The sequence below is a fragment of the Nannospalax galili genome, unplaced genomic scaffold, assembly GCF_000622305.1.
Source record: "Nannospalax galili isolate Female #2095 unplaced genomic scaffold, S.galili_v1.0 scaffold161, whole genome shotgun sequence".
In the NCBI taxonomy this organism is placed as follows: Eukaryota; Metazoa; Chordata; class Mammalia; order Rodentia; family Spalacidae; genus Nannospalax; species Nannospalax galili.
The window spans coordinates 4,367,273-4,390,391 of record NW_008348586.1 but is presented as its reverse complement, the minus strand read 5'-3'; the positions used below and the strand labels follow the sequence as shown (position 1 = coordinate 4,390,391).

Below are 23,119 nucleotides of genomic sequence, written 5' to 3'. Positions count from 1 at the left end.
TGATAAATTTAGTCTTTTTAGAAGAATAGTTTAAAGCTAGGGAGATTGTGCCGCACAGGCACTGAGGACCTGAGTTTCATCCCTAGAATCTATCTGGAAAAGCTGATCTTGGAGACAAGCTTATAATCCCAGTCCTAGGGAGGCAGAGACAGATCTGGGGCTCTCTAGGCAGCCAGCCTTGCTTACTCAGCTAGCTCCAGGCTGAGACACCTACTCAGGTTAGCTCCTGACAAAAGAGGTCATCTTCTGACCTCCACATACATGCTTACCTACACACACATATATCACACACGCATGCTTGAACATGTGCACACACATACCAAATACTAAAAAGAATAGTTTATTGTATACACAATAGGGAAGCAGTGAGCTGGGCAATAACTAGAACACCGCCTACTAAATCTATCTTTCAAGAGACCCTCACACACACACTTACACTCAAATAATGACGACACTTTGGATATAGATACAGTTAAATATATATATCTATATATATATATTTGTCTTTTGTATTTTTGAGACAGGGTCTCCCTGTAGCCCCAGCTGGCCTAGAACTCACTATGTAGACCAGACTGGCCTCAAACTCACAGAGATCGGCCTGCCTCAAAGTGAGGCAAGGGGAGGATCTCTGTCTCAAAAAAAAAAACCTTAGATACTAAAGTGAAAGATGAAATTGGAACACTGAAAAATTACTCAGCAACAGACAATCTAAGAACTGTGGAAACAGTCTGCCAGCTTCAGGATGCTGATACCATTATTGATTCCAACAAGAAAAATATAAAGACTTCTTAACAACATATAATCAGTGATAAGACTGGACTAGAAGATTTCTTTCAAGAAAAAAGTATTTTTTAAAAAACCATCCAAGTGGGGCTAGAGAAATGGCTCAGTGGTTAAGAGCACTGGCTGCTCTTGCAAAGGACCTGGGTTCAATTCCTAGCACCCACATGGTGGCTAACAGCCATGTGTAACTCCAGTTCCGGGGGAATCCAACATTCTCTTCTGATCACCGCAAGCATTGCATGCCATGGGTACACTTACACACATTCAGGCAATACACTCATCCACATAAAATAAAAATAGTAAAGTAAAAAATTTTTTCTAAAGCATCCAAGGGGCTAGAGAGATGGCTCAATGGTTAAGCATACTGGCTGCTCTTGCAGAGGACATAGGTTCAGTTCCCAACACTCACATTGTGGCTAACAACTGTCTGTAACTCCAGTTCCAGGGAAATCCAATACCCTCTTCTGACCTCTGTGAGCACTGTGCAACACAGGTGCACTTACATGCAGGCATAACACTCAAACACATTAAAATATATATATATATATATATATTAAAAGAAGCATCCAAAATATCAAAGAAACAGAAGCCAAAATAATACATCATAAAATTAGGAACATCTCATAATCAGAGATCAAATTCTAAAACCTACCTGTAAGTTTTTTTTTTTAAAGGACCAGTTATCATTATTAGCAAAATAATACAAAATTTAAGGCTTTACCATCATTTCTTGCTCAAAGCGCCTGAAAATTTGCTCTCGTTGCTGCTGTAGCTTGCTGTTGAGCTGCTGTTGGGCTCGCTGCTCTTCTTTTTGAAGAAATCTTAATTCTCGAAGTTCCTGACGTCTGACAAAAAAATAAAAGCAAATATTACACTTTTTAAATAACACTTTAAAAAAAAAGCTTCTGAACTTAAAAAACTTTCAAATAATCCAAAATTAACCAAGAATTTATTCTTGTTTTTCTATTCTTCACATTTTTCAAAACCATGGAAAAAAGACCACAAACTAGTTTTAATTATGTTTCTCTACTCACCTGAGAAACCGCAATTCCTCTGTTTTGGAATCACTATCTGTAACTATCTTGGACGTTGTTACACTCACTTCTACACCATCAACAATAAATTTGCGTGTTTTCTTCAATGTTTTCTTTTGTCTTCTTGTTTCCTGAGTGAGATTTCATTCTAGTTAGGGTTGGTATAAGGAACAGTAGAGGTAGAAGACATTTTCCTCTTTAAAAATAAAAACGCACCAGGCGTGGTGGTGCACGCCTGTAGTCCCAGCACTTGGGAGGCAGAGGCAGGCAGATCTCTGTGAGTTCAGGCCTGCCTGGTCTACATAGTGAGTTCCAGACCAGCAGGGGCTGCAGGGAGACCCTGTCTCAAAAAAAAAAAAAAAAAACAACACCAAAAATAATAAAAATGCTTGAAAATCCATGAATACTACACAAGTAAAACAGTAAGACTTACCTGTGGAAGTTCTATCCCCTCATATCTAATCTGATAACTCACACTTGATTTTATAGATGAAATTAAAAATTTAAGTAAAATTGCACATTGTGAGCATGTGCATATGTAACTTTTATGACATGACATAATTAGGCACAAGTGATAATGAAGATTTCATACTGTAATTTTCATATATTAGCCTTTTTTTCTTCATCTTTTTACTTTTGTTGGTTCTCAATACCTCTACACCTCCACTGAAAACTCTTAACTCTTAAAAATGATTTCCTGAAGCTCATCCCTTTAAACAAATCTAAAGCAGTAAGTCTGAGGGCAGCTGGGATTGTTTTTAGAAAGATTCTAGATAAGATTTAGATATTTCTGATCAAAAGCTATTGTTCAGTAGCTATAACATCAACAGCATTTCTCCATTGAGGCCAGAGCTGGATATGTGATTCTCAAGTTACTAGAAAGATGAAGCCTCTACTGTACCCCAAAGAACAAGAGCTGCCTACTAGTTACAGTTTAAGATTCCAACCATGGCCAAACTCTATTTCCTAATGGGTGCCCTAACACTTTTAAAGGCTAGTAGAAATGATGGAAATATAATATTCCAAATAAAAACACATTGTAAAACACAATGTATTTTTTATATTTTATTTATTTATTTTTATTTTATGTGTAGGAATATATTGCCTGTATGTATGTAGCTTCACCTATACTGTGCAATGCCCTCAGAAGTCAGAAGAGGGCGTCGGATACCCTGGAACTGGAGTTACAGATAGTTGTTAGCTGACATGTGGATGCTGGGATCCAAACCTGGGTCCTTTGCAAAAGCAGCCAGTTTTCTTAACTGCTGAGCCATATCTCTAGCCCCACGAATGTTATTTTTTTATTATTTATTTGTGTGTGTATGTAGCATGTACCATGATGTGCCATGTGGTGTATGGAGGTCAGAGGACAGTCTGTAGAAGTCGGTTCTCTCCTTGTACTATGTGAGTCTCAGGGACAGAATTCAGGTTGTCAAGCTTGGCAGTAAAAGTCCTTACTCACTATCCCCATATGTATTTTGGTAAGTAGATTAAGTATGGAGAGCAGATAAATATTTTGATTCTTTGGATGGGGGTGAGGATTAGAAAGCCCCAAGGGAGCACAGCACTAAAGTCAGAGGCAAGGGGATCAGGAGTTTGAGGCTAGGCTACTGTAGGACTCCATAGAAAACTCTGGAAAGGAACAAAGGGAGAGGGAATGAAAGGAAAGTGTGAAAGGAGGAAGGAAGGGGGAAAAGAGGGGGAAAAAGAAAGGTAGGGGAGACAGCAGAAGAAGAGAGAACAGGAGCAGAGGAAGGAAAGTGAAGACAAAATTAAAAATACATTCCTATTTTCAAGTGCACCTCTGGCACCTTTCAGTGACCTCCTGCTTTCCCACCCTCCGAGCCCAGGATCCTCAGGTTCCTCTCCAAACCTGAACTACAGCAGCTTCCCCAGATTTCCTCTAAAATCTAACACTGGCATGCTTTAAAAAACATCCAAAACCTACATATTTCTCACTTCCTCAGCTGCTACTAACGTACTTATAATTAATATTCTCCTAGTTCTCACAGAAGTACTTGTGTTTTTAAGAGGCTGTGCTGGATAGCTTTAGTGTCAACTTGACACACCTGGGTTGAGGGAGCCTCAATCGGGGAATTGCCTCTATTGGACTGGCCTGTGGCCATGTCTGAAGGGCATCTTCTTGATGAGTGATGTGGGAGGGCCCAGCCCACTGTGGGTGGTGCCACCCCTTGGCAGGTGGGCCTGTGTTGCATAAGAAAGCAGGCTGCCTGTAAGCAGCGTTCCTCCATGGCCTGTGCTCCAGCTCCTGCCTCCAGATTCCTGCCCTGAGTTCCTACCTTGGGCTCCCTGATGAACTGCGTGCGACCTGGGAGAGATGTAAGACAAATAAACCCTTTCCTCCCCAAGTTGGTACTGGTCAGAGTGTTTTGTCACAGCAATGAAGAAACAAACCAGGACAGAGGCTATTAGGTCAGTGAAAGAATTCTGAATTACAGAATTTCAGTAAGTGAAACAAAGTAAATGAAGGCCAAGAAAAAGATTTAAGGGAAGAGGGAAGAGGAAAAGAAGGAGAAAAAAGAAGAAAACAGAAGAGAGTGGGGAGGGAGAGGAGGAGAAAGGGGACTAGGAAGAGGGGAAGGAGGAGGGGGAGGAACAACAACAAGAACAAAGGGGTGGAGAGATGGCTCAGAAGTTCAGAGCACTTGTTCTTCTAGGGGACAGGAGTTCAGTTCCCAGCACCCACATGTCAGCTAACAACCATCTGCAACTCTAGTTCCAAAGGATCTGATGCCCTCTTTTGGACTCCGCAGGCACTGTACACATGGGGTACACTTACATACATGCAGGCAAAACACTCATACATGTAAAATAAAAATAATGACAAAAGGCAAGAAGAACCAGGCAATACATGAAATACTTTTGGGTGGATAGGTAGGCTAGAGTCAGTTGCGCCCTGGAGTCCTGTCCCTAAGGTCAGTTTTCCTAGATTGCTACTGTTTTTCATTCTTCTTTTCCCTAACAATCCAGGGTCTCTAAATTAAAGTATTTTCCAAAGGGTAGTTCATGGCTCCCTTGTAATGGAATTTCAAGAGATTTTTTTTTAAACAAATACTATCTTTGAGCTGGCAGGACAGCTCAGTGAGTCAAGGTGCTTGCTGTCAAGCATGATGACCTGAGTTTGATCCCTGAGATCCACATGATAGAAGAAGAGAACTCCTGCAAGTTGTCCTCTGAGCTCTTCAAGCTCGCTGTGGCACATGTGTGCCCATACACAAACATACACACCCCCAAATAATAAATAAAATGTAATTTAAAAAATATACTATCTCTGACTTCAAATAGTGATCTTCCAAGATTCTGCATAGCTCCCTGTAGTGATTCCTAAGTACACTAAGACTTCAGAATTATGCTAATAGCTCTGAGTGTGCTGGACTGTACTCTGGGTTTGTCTTCCCCACCATGGCTCTCATGGCAGTAGCAATGACTATGACTAAAGCAAGTGTGGACATCTACAGGAGACATATGTAAGTACTGTTTATATCTTAAAATGCTTTCTAAAGACAGCACTCTTTCTATTTCTCAGTTCTTTCATCTACTAGAGATGCTTGTTAAACCTGTATCTAGATATGTGCAATAAAAAAAACAAAATGAAACTAAGTCACTATACTGTACTGTTTATATCAGGTTTACAAAAATAGCTAAAGATTTTATCAAAAACTTCTCTCCTCAGTCCTTTTAGATTGCCTCATGATTCTAGAAGAATTCAGTGTTCATATTACACTGATTTAAGAGTGTTTTAAGGTTATCAATAAACTCTAAATTGTCAAAATGAAAAAAAAAAAAAAAAAAAAAAAAAAAAAAAAAAAACCAAGGACCTATGTACTTACTTGTAATGATATGGAGCCGCTGTCTTTAGTTTTACTGAGGAAGCTGGAGATGGACAAATTCAAGTCAATGCTGCTATTGTCAGCAGTGGAGCCAGTGCCTGAATCGGTGTCATTTTCCTTTTGACTTTCAGATTCTCGTGGCAGGATGGTTTCAGTTTTTGGTAAAGTACCCATTTCTCCTTTATTTTCTGTATCTTCAGAGTTAATATTAATACTGGGTATAGGAACAGGCTGAGGTTCACTGGGCTGTGAAGCTGCAAGAACTTGAGGCTCTGTTGTGATTGGCACCTGATGTGGGATTTCTTTTTTCTCTAATGCTATCTCAGCAGCAGCTTCCTGAGCATCCCAAGTTTCACTTCCTGGATCCCTCTCATCAGTATCGATCACTACACTTCTCACTTCTATTCCTTCGGTGCTACTGGGCTCTGTAACTTCCTCAATTTCATTTGTCCCTGGTTCCTCAACAGTCTCCAATACGGTCTCTGAGTTGTTAGTTAATTGCTCCTCATGTATACATACTGCAGATTTTTTATCTGCCTCCTTATTCTCAACTATTTCTTGACTAGGAGGCACTTCAGCACCACTAACCTCAGGGGCCTCTGTGGGCTTATTTCTGAAATCCTGAGTTACTTCAACCACTTCCGTTCCAGCAGTCCTTGGAGCATCCTCAGAACTGTTTTCAACTGCCTCCTGAGTAACATCTACTGCCTCCCTTGTTCCTACCTCACTGCTTGTATTAGGGATTACAACTTTTTGCATTTTATCCTCTTTTCTTGGTTTCTCTTGGGAGTCTTCCTTTGTAAACCCAACTTTACTGTCAATTGCCTGAATATCTGCCTCCTTTTCTCCTGTCTCTTGAGAAATCAGATCCATTGTTTGAATACAAGAATCTTTAGTTTCTTCAAATTGTGTAAGTTTATTCTCTAACATCTGCTGGTTTTCACCTTCCCTTTCTTCCTCAGGTTTCAGATGGTTAGTTTTTGTTTCTAAAGTTATTATAGTATTCTCATTTCCTTCACCGAATGAATTAATTTCCACAGTTTCTTGGTCTTCTTTGTCAGCTAGATTTTCAAGCTTGGGTCTCTTCTTCTCTCTCCCATTCTCACAGATTCTCTCTGTTTTATCATGGAGGTCAGCCACAGCTTTTAAATCAGCATCCTGTGCATGTTCATTAATACCCTTCTCGGTCTTTTCTGGCTCATCAATAGTAGGTTTTTCATTAAGAATTTTGTTGCTAAATTTATCTTCAGAAGTATTACGTTCTGATTTTTCTGACACAGATTCCAAAATACAAGCATTTTGTGAAAGTTTATCTTCTTCAGAACTGGCAATACTGAGGTCGGAGGAGGCACGTTTACTTGCAGGTATTGGCTAAAAAAGATTTTAATATGTTGCTAGTGTTAAAACATGACCTCAAGATGATGATCCAAGCAATGATTTGAGAGAGAGAGAGAGAGAGAGAGAGAGAGAGAGAGAGAGAGAGAGAGAGAGAGTGTGTGTGTGTGTTACTTAATAGGTGTATTCCATAAAACTTGCTGAATTCATAAAATCAATTTGAAGAACTGACAGCCCTCAATAATAAATTGATGAAAACAGGTAGCAAGGGGAACTTTGCTACCAATTTCATTTCTTTGTTAAAATTCATTTTTGTAGTAAAGATTTATTTTTATTATTTTTTAAATTATGTATATGCGTGTGCATGGGTTGTGTGCATGTGAGTCCAAGTGCCCACAGAGGACAGAGGCATCAGATCCTTGGAGATACAGGCATTGTGAGCAGCCCAATCTGGGTGCTGGGAACTGAACCTGGGTCCTCTAGATAAGCAGTATGTGCTCTTAACTACTGAGTCATCCATTTCTCCAGCCCCACAACTGCACTTCTAAAAGTAAAGGTTTCATACTGACCCCCAACAGTTACTCCTTAGGTAACTCATGCAATCTACTGTAAAACCCACCTCTAAAAATCTACTAAGTGAAATTTCTTTCACAATACTAACCAGAGAATTTTCTGCTTCCTCATCATCATCCTCCTCTTTGCCATCTTCAACCTCTTCTGTTACTTCAGCCTTTGCCTCAGCAATCAGTTCTCGGACTGGTTTGTTGGAATCAACAGTAACAAAGGGATGCTGTTGACCATTAAAAGAGCACACTCAATGACAACTGAAATGCTTTTAAAATAAACTTCAAACATATAAAACACATGTGTCAAAATGAATTATGAGTATGAAAAACATTCATAGCTTCAGACATTACATCTAGAAAGAAAACAAGGGGGAAGAGATTGAGTAAAGATGGCCTGCAACTGGATTTTATTGTTTGTTTTGTGTTTGTATTCTAAATTATTTTAAAATAACATTGTATTATTTGTGCGTGTGTGTGTGTTTGTCTGTGTGTAAACACACTGGATGGTGCACATGTGGACGTCGGAGAACAACTTGAAGAAGTGGGTTTTCTCCTTCTACCATGTGGATCTTGGAGACAGAGCAGAGGTTGTCAGGCTTGGCAGCAGGCACCTTTACATGCTAAACCAACTCACTGCCCCAATGTTTTATTTAATTTTTGATAATCTGAAGGAAATTTGCCAAAAAGTAAGACATATCATGGCTGAGTAGATGATACATGTGATTTTCTGTATGATTGAAATTTTCATTCTATTTTTAAATGAAAATTTAAAGTAAGTTTCAAATTAATGTATTACTTTTTTATAAATTTTAATTTTATTATTTTTATTTTATGTATATGAGTGCGATGCCTGCATGTATGTGAGTGCACCTGTGTCATGCAATGCCACAGAGGTCAGAAGAGGGCTTTGGACTCCCCTGGAACTGGAGTTAAGAACAGTTTGTAGCCACCATGTGGGTGCTGGGAATTGAACCAGGGTCCTCTGCAAGACCAGTCAGGACTCTTAACTGCTGAGCCATCTCTCCAGCGCCTAATGCATTACTTCTTAAAAGGTAATTACACAAGGCCAATCAGATGGCCCAGTGGCTAAAGGCACTTGCTGCCAAGCCTGACGACCTGTGTTTGAGCTAGAGAACTCACATGGTGGAGGAGTAAACAGACTCTCAAAAGCTGTCCTCTGACCTCCACATGGGCAATGTGAAACACAAGCACCCCCCAACAGATACACACACACACACACACACACACACACACACAATCATACACACTCAATTTTTAAAAAACGTTTAAGTACATAAATCTCATCAAAGCCTCAATAAAAAATTTTTTTAAATCCTTCAGATTTCTGTTAAAAGTATCTATAAATAAACCTAAACCCGCTTTCTAAAATGATTCTAACATTGAATAAGAGACATTTTATTCATCTTTGTGCTCTCAACTCTTAACAGTGACTGTTATAACCGAAGATTTTCAAATATAGGAGCAATGAAATATTAGAAAGTATGCTTTAGGGAAACAGGAGAGATGCCTCAGTGATTAAGATCACTGGCTGCTCTTGGAGAGAACCAGGTTTCATTCCCAGAACCCACATAGTGGTGACTCGTCCATAACTCCGGTTCCAGGGGATCTGATGCCCTCTTCTGGCCTCCCTGGGTATTGCATGACACTGGTACACTTACATACTGCAGGCAAAACACTCGGACAAAAGAAAGTGTGCTTTGGAGACATAGGGATAAACTTGTTGAGCATTGCAAGGCAATTTTTTCCTGCTTCCTGGCCCAAACCCCCTCCTCAGATAAACAAGTCAGCATAAAGCACTGCAACACAGGCATTGCACAGCACACATCCTTACAGGTAACTGCCTTAAGATCTGTTACTCTGGTTGTCTACCTATGATAGCATTTGACAAATTTTTATCTCAACTATAAGAGAGACCCCACTTTAAAGCAAAATCAAATTTCTCCAATCACCTTAATATTACGTTTGTATATGTGTGTATAAGTGTATGTAAATATGCGTGTGTGTACATGTGTTCATTTGTGTGAAGGTGCACATGTGCATGTCGAAGCCAGAGGACAAGCTCGGTGTCATTCTTCTTCAGCACCATCCACCTTATTTTGTTTTTCCTGACACAGGGTCTCTCACTGGCCTGGGGCTTGCCAATTTGGTTAGACTCCCTAGTCCTCAAGCCACAGGGATACACCCATCTCTGCCTCCTCAGCACTGGGATTACAAGCATGTGCCACCATAGCTGACTTTTTTACATGGGTTCTGGAGATGAAACTCAGGTCCCCATGCTTGCTGGCAAGCACCTTACTGACTGAGCTATCTCCTCAGCCCCCACATCAATTTTTGAAAATTTTAATGAATACTTCCTCTTACTATAAAAGATATCAAAAAAACAAAATTCGCCTGCTCATGGTCCCTGCCCACAAAGTACTTGCTAACAGTCATTAGACACCATAGAAATATTACCATAAAAAGAATGTAATTAAACTGAATTATAAGAAGCACAGAGGAATGCCTTCTAAGTTGAATGTCTGTTACTAACAGCAACACATTTATACTATTCCACACATTTGACTTTCCAAAGAGAAACTCAAGTGGAAAGGGTGCACAGTGAATGAATCTGAGACTATACTCTGCTAAAGAGAATGCTAAACAGTATGACTACCCCTACTTACCTGCAGTAGTTGAGATGTGGTCCACCTGGCATCCACATTCTTTTCCAAGCATTTCTTGAGAAAGTCCTTAAAACTTGAAGACCTTCAAAATAAAATGTTAACAATGGCACTTTATTTTACTTTCTTGTTAATAAAAATCGAATGAAATTCCTTAACAAATTATGCTTAATTTCATTAGGCTTAGTATAGATTAGCATTGATTTAGTATAATGACAACTATTAGTGAGAACAAAATAAGTGTTCTATAATTACACACATACATGTGACGAGGTACACAGTTAATTACTGAGATGCAGTCATATTCAGAGGTTATTTTTAAAAAAAATCACAAAAAAATCTATTACACTAAGTTCCACAAATATACATCACTTGTACATATGCCTCACTCTTCCATACAGATCTCAACTCATTCAGATTGACAAACACATGGGAAAAGTTAGTTATAATGGTTTCCATGGTCAAGTCTTTTTTTTTAAAGATGTATTATTATTTTATGTCTATGAGTGTTTTGCCTGCATGTCTGTATGTGTGCCTGGTACCCACAGAGTTCAGAAAAGAGCATAAAAAGCCCCTGGAAGTGGAGTTATAGATGGCTGTGAACAGAACAGAACCCCAGTCCTCTTGCAAGAGCAGCAAGTGTTTTTCAGTGCTGCTCCAGTTCCCATCCTTAAGTCTTAAAAAGTATACCCACATCAGTTCTCTCATTCATAGTCTTTGTACAACATATGAAACTTAAATACTCTTAGAAAACTAGAACAGAATACCAAGTTTTGCTTCTTAAAAAGCTTGTTTAAAATAGTTTACCATTTTGATGGCTGTGCTAATGTTGGTGGCTCAGATTTTGCTATTTTTAACAGTACTCGCATTGGATTTAACTCATGATGAGGTGGCTCTATCTCAGCCATTTCTATTAAAGTAATACCCAGGGACCAAACGTCAGCTTTGTAGTCATAAGGTCTGTCCTTTGATGTCTCACACATGACTACTTCAGGAGCCATCCTATGAAGACAGAGAAATGAAAGTTCAGATGTTTAACTTAAAAAGTTATTGCAAACCAGAGTCAGTAATCTAAGTATCAGTGGACAAAAAGTAATAACTGCTGATATAATACTATAAATCCAAAAAATGAATACCTACCAATATGGTGTGCCAATAAAGGAATCTCTTCTCTGAATCGTCCTGGTGTTTTTAGCTGATACTCCAAAATCCGCTTAAAATAAATAATCATATAATAACATTAATGACAGGATTTAAGCATAGTAAACTGCATTCAATGCAGTGAGAGGGGAGAGCATTTCAAGTCTTAAGTAAGGCCTTACTTATTAAAGGCTAAGCACAATAAATTTCTCTGCCATTCTGTTTTTTAATTGTGTGTATCATGTGGTGTATACATGTGTTCATGTGTGCATGCAGCTTGTAGAGGCCAGAGGTCAATATCAGGTGTCTGCCTCTATTACTTTTCACCATTTTTTTTTTGAGACATCTTTCACTGAATCTGAAGCTTACCAATTTGTCCAAAACTAGCTGACCAGTGGGCTTCAGGGATCCCCAGTCTCTATCCACCTCCCCAGCTAGGGCTTCAGACATACACCACCATACTCAGTTTTTTGCATGGTTTCTGGGGATCCAAAATCAGGTCCTTGTATTTGCCCAGAAGGTACTTTATCAATTAGCCATCTCTCCAGCCCCTGCCATTCTAATCTTAACTCTCCTATTTCTACCTTTCAAAAATAATGCTAAGTTTTCTATCACAAATACACTGATATCACCATCTACATAGGTCTTCATATGATAAATTCTTCAGAAATGAAAACAAAAATAGTAACTTTAAACAGTACAACACACTTCAAAACAAATGCCAACTGGTGTGGCAAGTTGAAACTAAATCAATGGGCTTTTCTACTATGTGAAAAACAGACATTATAGCAAAGCAACCTTTAGTGTGACAGCATTATATCTTACCAGCTTCCTCAAAAATTACATTACAAAGAAGGTAAGCATGGTGGTATGTACCTATAATTCCAATAAATGAGAGCCTGAGGCAGGATTGGGAGTTTGAGATCACTCTAGGCAACAGAGCAAGACTATTTCAAAACAAATGTTTTAAAAATTATAAAGCAAAAAATTGGAAGTTTTATGTTTTCTGACTTAACATTATAAAGAACAGCAGCATTACAACTTTGTCAGTTGGGTAACCCAACCTTTTCACTTAAAACTCAGAACCAACTCACTGAAGACTAAACAAAAGGAGTAAAGCATGTTTCTGCTTTTTTCTATAATGAACTATAGTTCAAAGCAGCCAAATAGAGGTCTCCTTTTATAAAATTAATTTCTTAATTCATAGTAATAAATGAAAAGAATGAAATAGTTGATTACAGAATTATCAAAAATAACAAAAAACACAATGCATTTTGCAACCACAATCAAAGAAGAAATCTGGGTATCAAGAATAAATCAGCCTGGGGATGGTGCTCTGCTGTAAAGCACTTGCCTAGCACGTTCGAAGCCCTGGGTTCAATACCAACTGAAAAGAAAGAACAAAAACAAAAAGGAATAAAAAATAGAGCAAAAGTAGGTGGCATGCCTGTTGATTAAAAAAAAAAAAAAAAAAGCAAACCTAGTCTTACCAAGGGATCGAACCTGAGACTTGCCAACCTTCATTAAGCCTTAGCTTCATCTGCTAACTGATGGAAATGCAGAAAGAAGCTTACTGAAATCCTGACCATACCACAATCAGCAAAATGCAGCTAAAGGGAAAGCTTCTGGTCTCATGGCCCAGATCCCATGAGTCCACCTTTCTTTCATTCCTACCTCCTTAAGGAGTGTTTTTAATTAAATTTTTCCTAATCATCCTATTGCTAGTGTTAATGCCACATATACACTGTGTGCATGCTGTGGACTTTGGGGAGAGGTCACAAGCCATTGGAATATCTGTTTATTTTTAACTCCAAAGAATCAAATTTGCTCCCTTGGGAGTATAATACTGATTCTATGAGAATGCACACCACCATGTGAAAAAAGGAATGGAGGGGAAAATTCATAAACTACAGACTTAAAGAGAAAATAATATTTATATGTGGGAAAATTTAAACTTTAGGGAAAACCATGAGATGAACAAGATATAAAGAAACAGAAACAAGTGATGATGATAAAAGTCAGGACAAAGTGTGAGAACGGGAAAGTGGTTACTGAAATCAGACCAGCAGGTAGAAGAACCTGTGGGGGGCCTGAAGAAGTCTGATTTCTTCATCTATGTGGTGAGTTCAAAGCTCTTGTCCAAATATATCGCTTTTCTTATGATTTCTCTATCTGGTTATGGTAGAACAAAAAGGATAAAATTTAATATATCCCATTTAGATAGCATGACAAAGTAAAGTAAAATGGTTACAATCACTGGACTTGACATATTTCTGAATGTTTTATCATTTTAACATCTTTCCAAAATATATAAATTTAGACTTCACTGCTACATTTAAAAAATTTTTTTTATTATTTTTATTTTATGTGTGTGAGTGTATTGACTGCATGTATGTGAGTATACCCGTGTCATGCAATGGCGCAGAGGTCAGAAGAGGGCTTTGGATTCCCCTGGAACTGGAATTAAGGATGGTTAGTAGCTGCCATGTGGGTGCTGGGAATCGAACCCCGGTCCTCTGCAAGACCAGTCAGTGCTCTTAACCCACTGAGCCATCTCTCCAGCCCCTCACTGTTACATTTTTAAAATAATTTTCTACCTTAGAAAAACTTAGAAGGCTCTACCTTCCATTTGTATGTGTGTGTGTGTATATATATATATATACATATATATATATATATATATAAACTTAACTAACCCCCAATCTAAAAATCTGTATATAGTTATTCTTACAAAATTCATTATGTACTCCTTCAGTACAAAAAACAAAATTAAGGGATTAAGGGGCTGGAGGGATGGTTCAATAGTTTAAAGCATTGGCTGCTCTTGCAGAGGACCTGGGTTCAGTTCCCTGCACACACATGGAGGCTAACCACCATCAGTAACTCCAGTTCCAGGGGATCCAATGCTTTCTTCTGGCCTCATTGCACGCATCAATGCACTTACATACATACAGGCAAAACAAGCACACACAAAAAATTAAATGCTTGTCTTACACTTAATTTTCTTTTAAACCTAAGGTCATTTGTTTGTTTAATCAAAGTATCACATTAGTAAAATAGAGTATAAAACTGGGTTGGAGATTTAGCTCAGTGATACAGTGCTTGCTTAAGGAGTGAAAGGCCCTGGGTTTGGTCTCCAGTATTGGGGGACATGCGGGGGGTGGTAGGAGCAGTATAAACAAAACTGTAGAACAAAGAAACCTATTGGACTTAAGTTGCAGAAATAATGATAAAATTGCCAGGCATGGTGGCACACACCTTTAATCCCAGCACTTGGGAGACAGAGGCAGGTAGATCTCTGTGAGATCAAGGCCAGCCTGGTCTCCATAGCAAGTCCAGGCCAGCTGGGGCTACAGGGGGATCCTGTCTCAAAAAAGAAATGCTAAAATTGAGTTCACAGTATTATACTGTAAAACATTTACAAGTGCTAACTATATGCAAGAACTTTAAGGGAAAATCTTAACTAGTCTTTTAAAAGTTTGTCCTCTTGAGGCCATTGCCAATCATGTTGGGTATACACCAGAAGTGGACGGAGAGACCCTATTGATGAAGACACTGCATGATGTGAGTGCAGGAGAGGGAGAAATCAAGCTTGGACTAAGCTGGAAACTCCCTGCCACTGGATGGGTGGCTTTTATGGTGCCAAAAGATGATATGCAGATGACTGGGAGAGAATCGTTCCCTATAATTCTGCTCAACAACAGACCCCAAGTGTTGCACTATCAACACACCAAACAAGATGTTCCTGCTAGTGTAACAGTGGAGCACCTAGTGTATGTACAACCAGTAAATGTTCAATTGGATATAATGCCTGCTCCTAGGGGTGGAACACACATCTGGTACTGTAGACCAGGACACCTCCCTGTGGCAGGGGAGGATATAGGCCCCAGTGGGGAAGCCACTACAATTGTTTTGTTAGATGGACGTGATGTACCTGCTAAAGTACTGTCCAAGCATTAGTGTTGACACCCATAGGTTAAGTTAGTACAGCAGTCTCTGTTTAGATGTTCTTGATTCTTGCTTTGTTTTTCTAGCAGATGGAATCCCACCGAAATAGGCCAACAGCCCATGGAAAACTGATGATGCAGAGACTCAAAAGTTCAGTGCCTTGCCACAATAGGAGGAAGATCATCCCACACCTACCACCCCCTCCAAGGCTCAGGGACTTTTGTGGAAGAGGTTGGCAGAAAGAATGTAAGAGCCAGAGGATGGGATGGAGTGTTAACTGGAAGTGTCCTCTGACCACTATGCCACCACTACAGTCACACCTCCTTCCCATGCTCATCAAGGACTTGAGGGGGGAGGGGCTAAGGATACACAAGCCAAGAACACCAGGAGGAACCTCTCTCATCACTTTCTGCAGCTATTGGGTCACAGGATCTCTATTTGAGTATGGTCTTTCCAGTGCAGCCGTAAATGGGGGGCACTCACTTCTCTGTAAATAAACCCCACCCTATGCTCTGTTAAAAGAAAATAAAAAGGAAAAGAACCTTTAAAAAAAAGTTTGTAAACTGGGCGTGGTGGCGCACGTCTGTAGTCCCAGCACTTGGGAGGCAGAGGCAGGCAGATCTCTGTGAGTTCAAGTTATTTTGATATATCACAGTGAAAGATTTATCGTCCTCTTTTTTTTTTTTTTTTTTTTTTAAAAAAAAAAAAAAAAAAAAAAAAAAAAAAAATTTTGTCCTTTTGAAAATGAAGATTTGCCCTCTTTTACTTTCTTTCTGAGTATCTTTATACTAGGTACATATTCTGAGAACTGATGAATATTTATCCAAATATGACGTGTTTATGAAGCCAGGATGGAGTAATTCCCCATGTTTCACATATTTGAGCAGGCACAAAATAGTATCAACTCACTACATGCAGGACTAAATCTCAGAGTACAAATCCAAATGTTACATATTTAAATAAATAACTTACCCAATTTAATGTCTCCCTCTAAGGTAAAAAGAATATTGCCAGCTTTTAGATCTCTGTGGATGATTTTATTATCATGTAGGTAATTCAATGCCTCTAAAGTCTGCTTGCAAACTACTTGTATTTGGGACTCAGTTAATGGTCTCTCAAGTTCTATAAGGAGAAAGTGAAAAATACAAATATATGCATTTTAATATAAACATAGGGCTAGCTATAGATTTTCCAGTATCTATCACCACCATGATCTTGTCAAAGATCATATGCAATTTGTTGTAAATGAACTAATTATCTACAAAGATTAATTTCCTGACATAGTATATTCAACATTTCATTTCAGAATTATAATTATCTGAAAAATATAATTGATTTCTTAATGTATTGAACTTCCCAATTACATACATAAATGATTGGAATCTTTTTTGTTTTCAAGTACAATTTAAGAAACAAACACAAAGGTATTTACCAAGCATCACAGCATCTACTGCTCCCCCTGCACAAAATTCAATGAGGATCTGCATAGAAAAAAGGCATGAGTTTAAAATCAGACTGAGTTTCAGAAATTTTTCAACTTAGCAAAAAAGAGAAATGAATAATTAATAAATCTATACTATAGAAATAATATTATGCTAAACATGAAGGTTTTTTGTCATTAGCTACGAGTCTGAGATACCAAGCATCCAAGAATGAACGTGGACAAGCTACATACAGACCTATGCTGCTCCCCCTTTTCTGTTTTTTTGAGTCTGGTTTCCCTGTAGTCCAGGCTGGCCTCAAACCTGCAATGATCCTGCCTCTGTCCCCAAATGCTGATATTACAGGCATGCTCCACCACACCCAGCCATGCCCATTTTCATAAATGACAACTTTTAGCATCCTTGCTTCTCCAAGATTGCCAGGTATAGAGTTCTTAATTATCATGGTTTAAGTATTGTTTTAAGGTGCTTTTTGGTTTTGTTTTTTTGATTTGTTTTTGAGACAGGGTCTCCCTGTAGCCCCAGCTGGCCTAGAACTTGCTATATGGACAAGACTGGCCTCAATCTCACAGAGATCCACCTGCCTCTGCCTCCCAAGTGATGGAATTAAAGTATTTAAATATTTTAAAAATTCATTTAAAATATTTTATTACTTTTATCTTTCAAGTAACTATTGTGATGTTAAATGACCAAATATATTGTTTAACCTTCTCAATAAAAGTAAATCCTAAAAAGAGCTTCTTTTAAAGATTTATTTTTAATTATGTGTGTGGGTGTGGCTGTAGGGGAGGGGGAATGAGGTATGTACACATGAGTGCAGGTACCCTGAGGCCAAGAGGATATCAGATACCCTAGAGCTGGAGTTATAGGGAGTTGTGAGACACCTGACCTGGGTGCTGGGAACTGGGGTCCTCTAGAAGAGCAATACATCCTCTTAACCCTGAGTCATCTCTCTGACCTTTTAGTTTAAAAATATATAGTGAAATAACAAAAAATATAGTGAAATAACAAACAACAACAACAAAAATACATAGTGCATGAAGGTTCTCGTTCTCTCTCTCTCTCTCTCTCTCTCGCTCTCGCTCTCGCTCTCGCTCTCACTCTCTCTCTCCCTCATCTTCAGATTCTAACTCAATTATCACTTGGGATACTTTCCCAACCTCCATGGTAAAATATAATAATATCATGTACCCTTCCTTCTTAACTCTTATCACAGTTACAATTTTATTATGATTCTTTTATTTTTATCTATGTCTCCCATTAAATTGTCCCTCACAGTAACCTGAGTTTTTATTTTGCAGTAGCTCCAATGTCTAGGAGCTTAATTATAATCTTTATACATTCTGCTAGAGTCCTGATTAAGTATTTTAGAAAACACCACACTAAACCATAATTTTTGGCAAACTGTGTAATTCCACACTTTATTCCTCTTGCTACAGTAATGTTCTAAGTGGTTACCAATTACAAATTATTTCCAAATTCATTACATGATTTAAAAATAATTTAGGAGGTAAATCATTATTCAGCCTCTAGATAAGCAAACACTCAAGAGTTAACTGGCCTAGCCAAACTCCTAACTGGCAGCAATCATATCAGAAACAGGGGCCATCTGATTTCTGGTCAGGTATTCTTTATATTGCTTATTCCTCTCTCAGAACAGTTTTGTTTCTTCTTTCAAGGAAAAAAACTAAAATTCCATTTTATGAAAAACTCACTTGATAAAACTAGGCTGGTACAACATGTAGCTAACTACTTATAATAAATATTAACGTTTTATTGATGTACCTATTTATGACCATTTTCTTAAAAATGTACAAAATTTGGGCTGGAAAGATGACTCAGCAGTTAAGAACACTGGTTGTTCTTGCATGAATCCCAGCACCCACATGGTAGCTAACAACTGTCCCTAACTCCAGTTCTGAGGGCGGTGGGGATCCAAGGCCTCGTCTGTCCTCTGCAGGCATTTACCTACACGGGTGCACTTACCTACATACAGGCAATATACTCATACACATAAAAATAAAAATAATAAAAAAAAATTTTTTGATCTTTTTGAGACAGAGTCTCCCTGTAGCCCCAGCTGTCCTGGAACTCATTATGTAGACCAGGCTGGCCTTGAACTCACAGAGATCCACCTGCCTCTGCCTCCCTAGTGCTGGGATTAAAGGCGTGTACCACCATGCCCAGCTTAAAATATTTTTTTAAATGAACAAAACTTATACACTCAGCCATTTTATCATGCAGTGAAGGTGAACTTAACAAGATTTAGCATTTCTAGTAGTTTATATAGTCTATTATAAGATTTATTAAAACTTTAAGATAAAAAATTATTAACACATAACAAAACAAAGAAAGTATCAAATTTTTAATGACTATTTAAATTTAAATTACAAAGACACCTCATTTCATATCTTGGAAATTTAAAATTCTTGACTAAGATTTCCCACTTAGATTCAGTGTCAAACAATCATGAAACTAGTATAATCTGCGATCTAAATCTGAACACGTGTTGAGACAGAGGACTATGACCTTGTTAATGACTCTCATTCAAGTAACACAAGTAACTAAACAGAAGAGGTAACATAAAATAGGCTTTCACAACCTCTTTAAAACAATTACCTCATTTTGGTTTCTCCATAAAGAAACAGAAATTACTTACCCAGAGATTGTTCTCATAATAGAAGGCATCTAGAAGCTTAACTATGTTTGGGTGATCACAAGAGGCTAATATATCAATCTCAACCATGTAATCTTCAAGTTCTTCTTCAGATTTGGTGTCAATCACCTTTGCAGCAGCTAAGACATTGGTCTCTTTGTTCTGGGCCTAAAATGAAAGTGTCAGAGTGTCACACTTAAAATGCAAACTTTGACATTTTAATTCATTGTTATTTTTTTAAGAAAATGTTTGGGTTCACAGCAAAATTGAACAGAAAATACAACATCCCCTTATATCCTCCACTCCACCATCTGCACCATGATGCCACATTTGCTGCAGTCAATGAGCCTACATTAACACATCACTACCATTCTGTACATAATTTACATTAGAGTTCAGTGCCGCACATTCTATGGGAGTCAACAAGTGCGTAACATGTATCTACCATTATATCACAGAATCATTATATCAGACAGAATGGTTTTACCATGCTGAAAATCCTCTGTACTCCAGCTATGCACCTCTGCCTCCCCCTAACTGTTGGCAACCACTCAGTTGCTTACTGCCTCTTTGGTCTTACCTTAACCAGAATGTGTATAGTTGGAAGCATATAGTATGTAGACTTTTCAGATTGGCTTTTACTGATTATATGGATTTAAAGCTCCTGTAGGTCTTTTCATGGTTAGATAGCTCATTTCTTTTTAGAAATGAACATTATCCCATAGTCTGTTACATACAGTTTGTTAGCCCTGTCACCTAATAAATGTTGACTGTTTCCAAGTTTGAGAATTATGAATAATTGTGAAAATGACTTTTCTAGGAATGTTTTCTGTTACAAACAGGAATCTTACCTAACCTTGTAACCAAAGTTAATCTTATGTTTTGAGATCATTTAACACTAGCTCAGCTTGTTTTCAATGCAAACAATTATATTAGCTTGGGCTCCTTTTGTAAGCTAAACATACAGTTTTGAGGGAGGGAGTCTTTTTGAGACAGGGTCTCCCTTTAGCCCCAGCTGGCCTAGAACTCGGTATGTAGAGCAGACTGTCTGAGATTAAAGGTGTGTGTCACCATGCCCAGCTAAACATATAGTTTTAATCCTTCATGACCCTTCCTTACCTACCCCTGACCCATAATAATAATAGTGTGTGTGTGTGTGTGTGTGTGTGCAGACAGTGAAAATATCAGCACTGAAAGCAGTGAATATCACTGGAAATAAGGAATTCTCCCATTTATGTTACAAACAAGTGGGATTAGATTGATAACATCTGTTTGTGGTTGTGTGCGCTGTTCTAGGGTGAGGAGAGGTCAAAAAGGACAAAGTATTCCCTGATTAAGGCAGCTTTCACCGTTCCTTTTCCATACCATGATGGATGTACTGTTTCAATACATATAGATCAAGTCTGGTTTGGGGGAACAGTTCCAAAACAAATCAGAAGAACAAGTTCTCAGAACAGATTGGGCTTACTCTTGGTTCTAACCAACACCAAAGTCTATCTTCTTCATAACGTGGTATCTCTTTGCCTACCACAAATAATCATGTATGTACAGGTTTCAATATAGATACAGTTTTTAATTTGCTGAGTAAATACCAAACAACATAACTTCTGGAGAAGACAGTCTGCTTAGGTTTTTTCGTAAGAAACTGCCTCACTGTCTTCCAAAGTGGCTGCTCCATTGGGCATTCCTACTGGCAAGGAATGAGATCACCATACCCATGGAGTCCATGTGGATTTGAGCACTCTCCTAAGTTTGTTTCCATTTGTAACCCTAAAGACATATGGGGAACATCTTTCCAGATGCTTATTTGCTATCTGTATCTCTTCTTTGGATAGGTAGCTGTTTGATTTTTTTTTTTTAATTTTCTAATATGTGAGTTTTAAGAATTCTTTGAACAATAATCCTTTATATGGTGGGTTTTTTTGCAAATATTTTCCCCCAGTCTGTGGCTTCTCATTCTTTTGACACACTATTTTTAAAAGGTAATTTAAACACAAATATTAATTATGAAGCCTGAGTGTGGTGGTGCACACCTGTAATCCCAGCACTTGTGAGGCAGAGATAGAAGGATCCACATTAATTTGAAGCTAATTTGGTCTACATAGTAAGTTCCAGGCCAGGCAGAGCTACAAAGCAAGATCTTGTCTTAAAGAAAAAGAAATTAAAAAGGATAATGTCATATCACTGGCCTGAGTGGGTCAGACTGCTAAGGGTTCAAAGTCTGTTCTGCCACTTAGCAGCTGTGTTGCTTGGGGCAACTTTAAAAGAATTCTTGTGTTTACATCCCTGCTCGGTGACATATAGCTACAATTCTCAAGTTTGGGAGAATTAAGATAATACGTATTTATATTTGGGATTTGCCTAAGTAGATTACTAATACATTTTATTTCCTTAGGAGGAAAAAAAAAGCAGATAATACTACTAAGGTTTAGGTTCAGAGAATATATTTTGGATAGAAAGATTACTATAAAAGTCAACCTTACCACTCTACCACTCTAGAACAAAATTCTAATGCATCACATTTTATCAAATCTAGGATGCCTTTTAAGATGTGTTATTTGGGGGCTGGAGATACTGAACATACTGTTCTTGCAGAAGATCTGAGTTTGGTTCCCAACATCCTATCAAGTGGCTCACAATTGTCTGTAATTCCAGCTCCTAAAAATTGATGCCCTCTTCTGGCCTCTGTGGGCACTGCACTCACATACTCATACACACACACATACATACATATACATAATTTTAAAATAACTAAATTTTTTTTTAAGATGTGCTATTTGTTATTCTAAAAACAAGTTGGTACACTGGTGCATGTCTGTTATCCCAGCACTTGGAAGGCTGAGGCAGGAGGACTGCTCCAATGTCAAGGCTAGCCTGAGTTACATAGTAAGTGCCAGGTCAGACTGGGCTGCATAGCAAGACTCTATTTCAAAAAACAAAACAAAACAAACAAACAAAAAAAAAAAAGCCAGGTATGGTGGCACAAGCCTTTAATCCCAGTACTCCAGAAGCAGAGGCAAGTGGATCTCTGTGAAATCAAGCCTGTTCTACACAGCAAGTTCTAGGGCAGCTGGGGCTATAGGGTGACCCTGTCTCTAAACAAGAGAACAAAACAAAAAGATGTCCTATTATTTTCTAGACTACGAAAAATAAGAAAAAACAAAAACAAAATACCCTGCTACTTTGTCAACAGTTTATCATCTAGAATATTCAATCCAAATTCCTATTATTTATCTATGATTCCTGTGAATATATGAAAATTTAATCTTTATGTTTGACTCTTCTTAATTACTTTTTGGCTAATTCAATTACTTGATGTTTGATTCCCCCCCCCCCGCCGCCACACATACACACATACTATCATCCCCTGGCCATTAAAAATTTAGAGAGAAGGCATTCAGCTTGCTGGCTGGCTGGCTGGTTGGTTGACTGGCTGCTTTATCATGCTACAATTTGGGAGCTGTTCTCAAACCAGAGTCCCTCCTGCCTCATCCTTTGGAGTGTTGAGAGTTCCACCACAAAGCTCCACATTTCTTTAAAAAACCATCCAAAACCATCTCCAAGGTTTTGGGGGGAAGACAATGATTCCCATTTGGCAGCTCATAATGCTGATCTTTCTTGAATTTGTCACATGAAAGAAAAATTTTAGATAACAACTAGGACTCACATTCTTTTTTCACAAG

The 23,119-nt window shown here is 38.3% G+C and overlaps 1 protein-coding gene across 4 annotated transcripts in view; it reads right to left on the bottom strand.

The window, feature by feature from the left end:
- The window catches only part of Slk (STE20 like kinase), a 65,353-nt gene that overhangs the window by 22,003 nt on the left and 20,231 nt on the right, over positions 1-23,119 (bottom strand). For all 4 annotated transcript variants that reach the window (XM_017801236.2, XM_008845699.3, XM_017801237.2 and 1 more), the window contains exons 2-11: positions 19,440-19,604; positions 16,771-16,819; positions 16,311-16,460; positions 11,391-11,463; positions 11,058-11,252; positions 10,254-10,335; positions 7,665-7,793; positions 5,669-7,039; positions 1,818-1,948; positions 1,505-1,628 (exon numbers count right to left, since the gene is read on the bottom strand). In XM_017801236.2, coding sequence (XP_017656725.1) covers positions 1,505-1,628; positions 1,818-1,948; positions 5,669-7,039; positions 7,665-7,793; positions 10,254-10,335; positions 11,058-11,252; positions 11,391-11,463; positions 16,311-16,460; positions 16,771-16,819; positions 19,440-19,604 — 2,469 coding nt within the window. The remainder of the gene's footprint in view (positions 1-1,504; positions 1,629-1,817; positions 1,949-5,668; positions 7,040-7,664; positions 7,794-10,253; positions 10,336-11,057; positions 11,253-11,390; positions 11,464-16,310; positions 16,461-16,770; positions 16,820-19,439; positions 19,605-23,119) is intronic.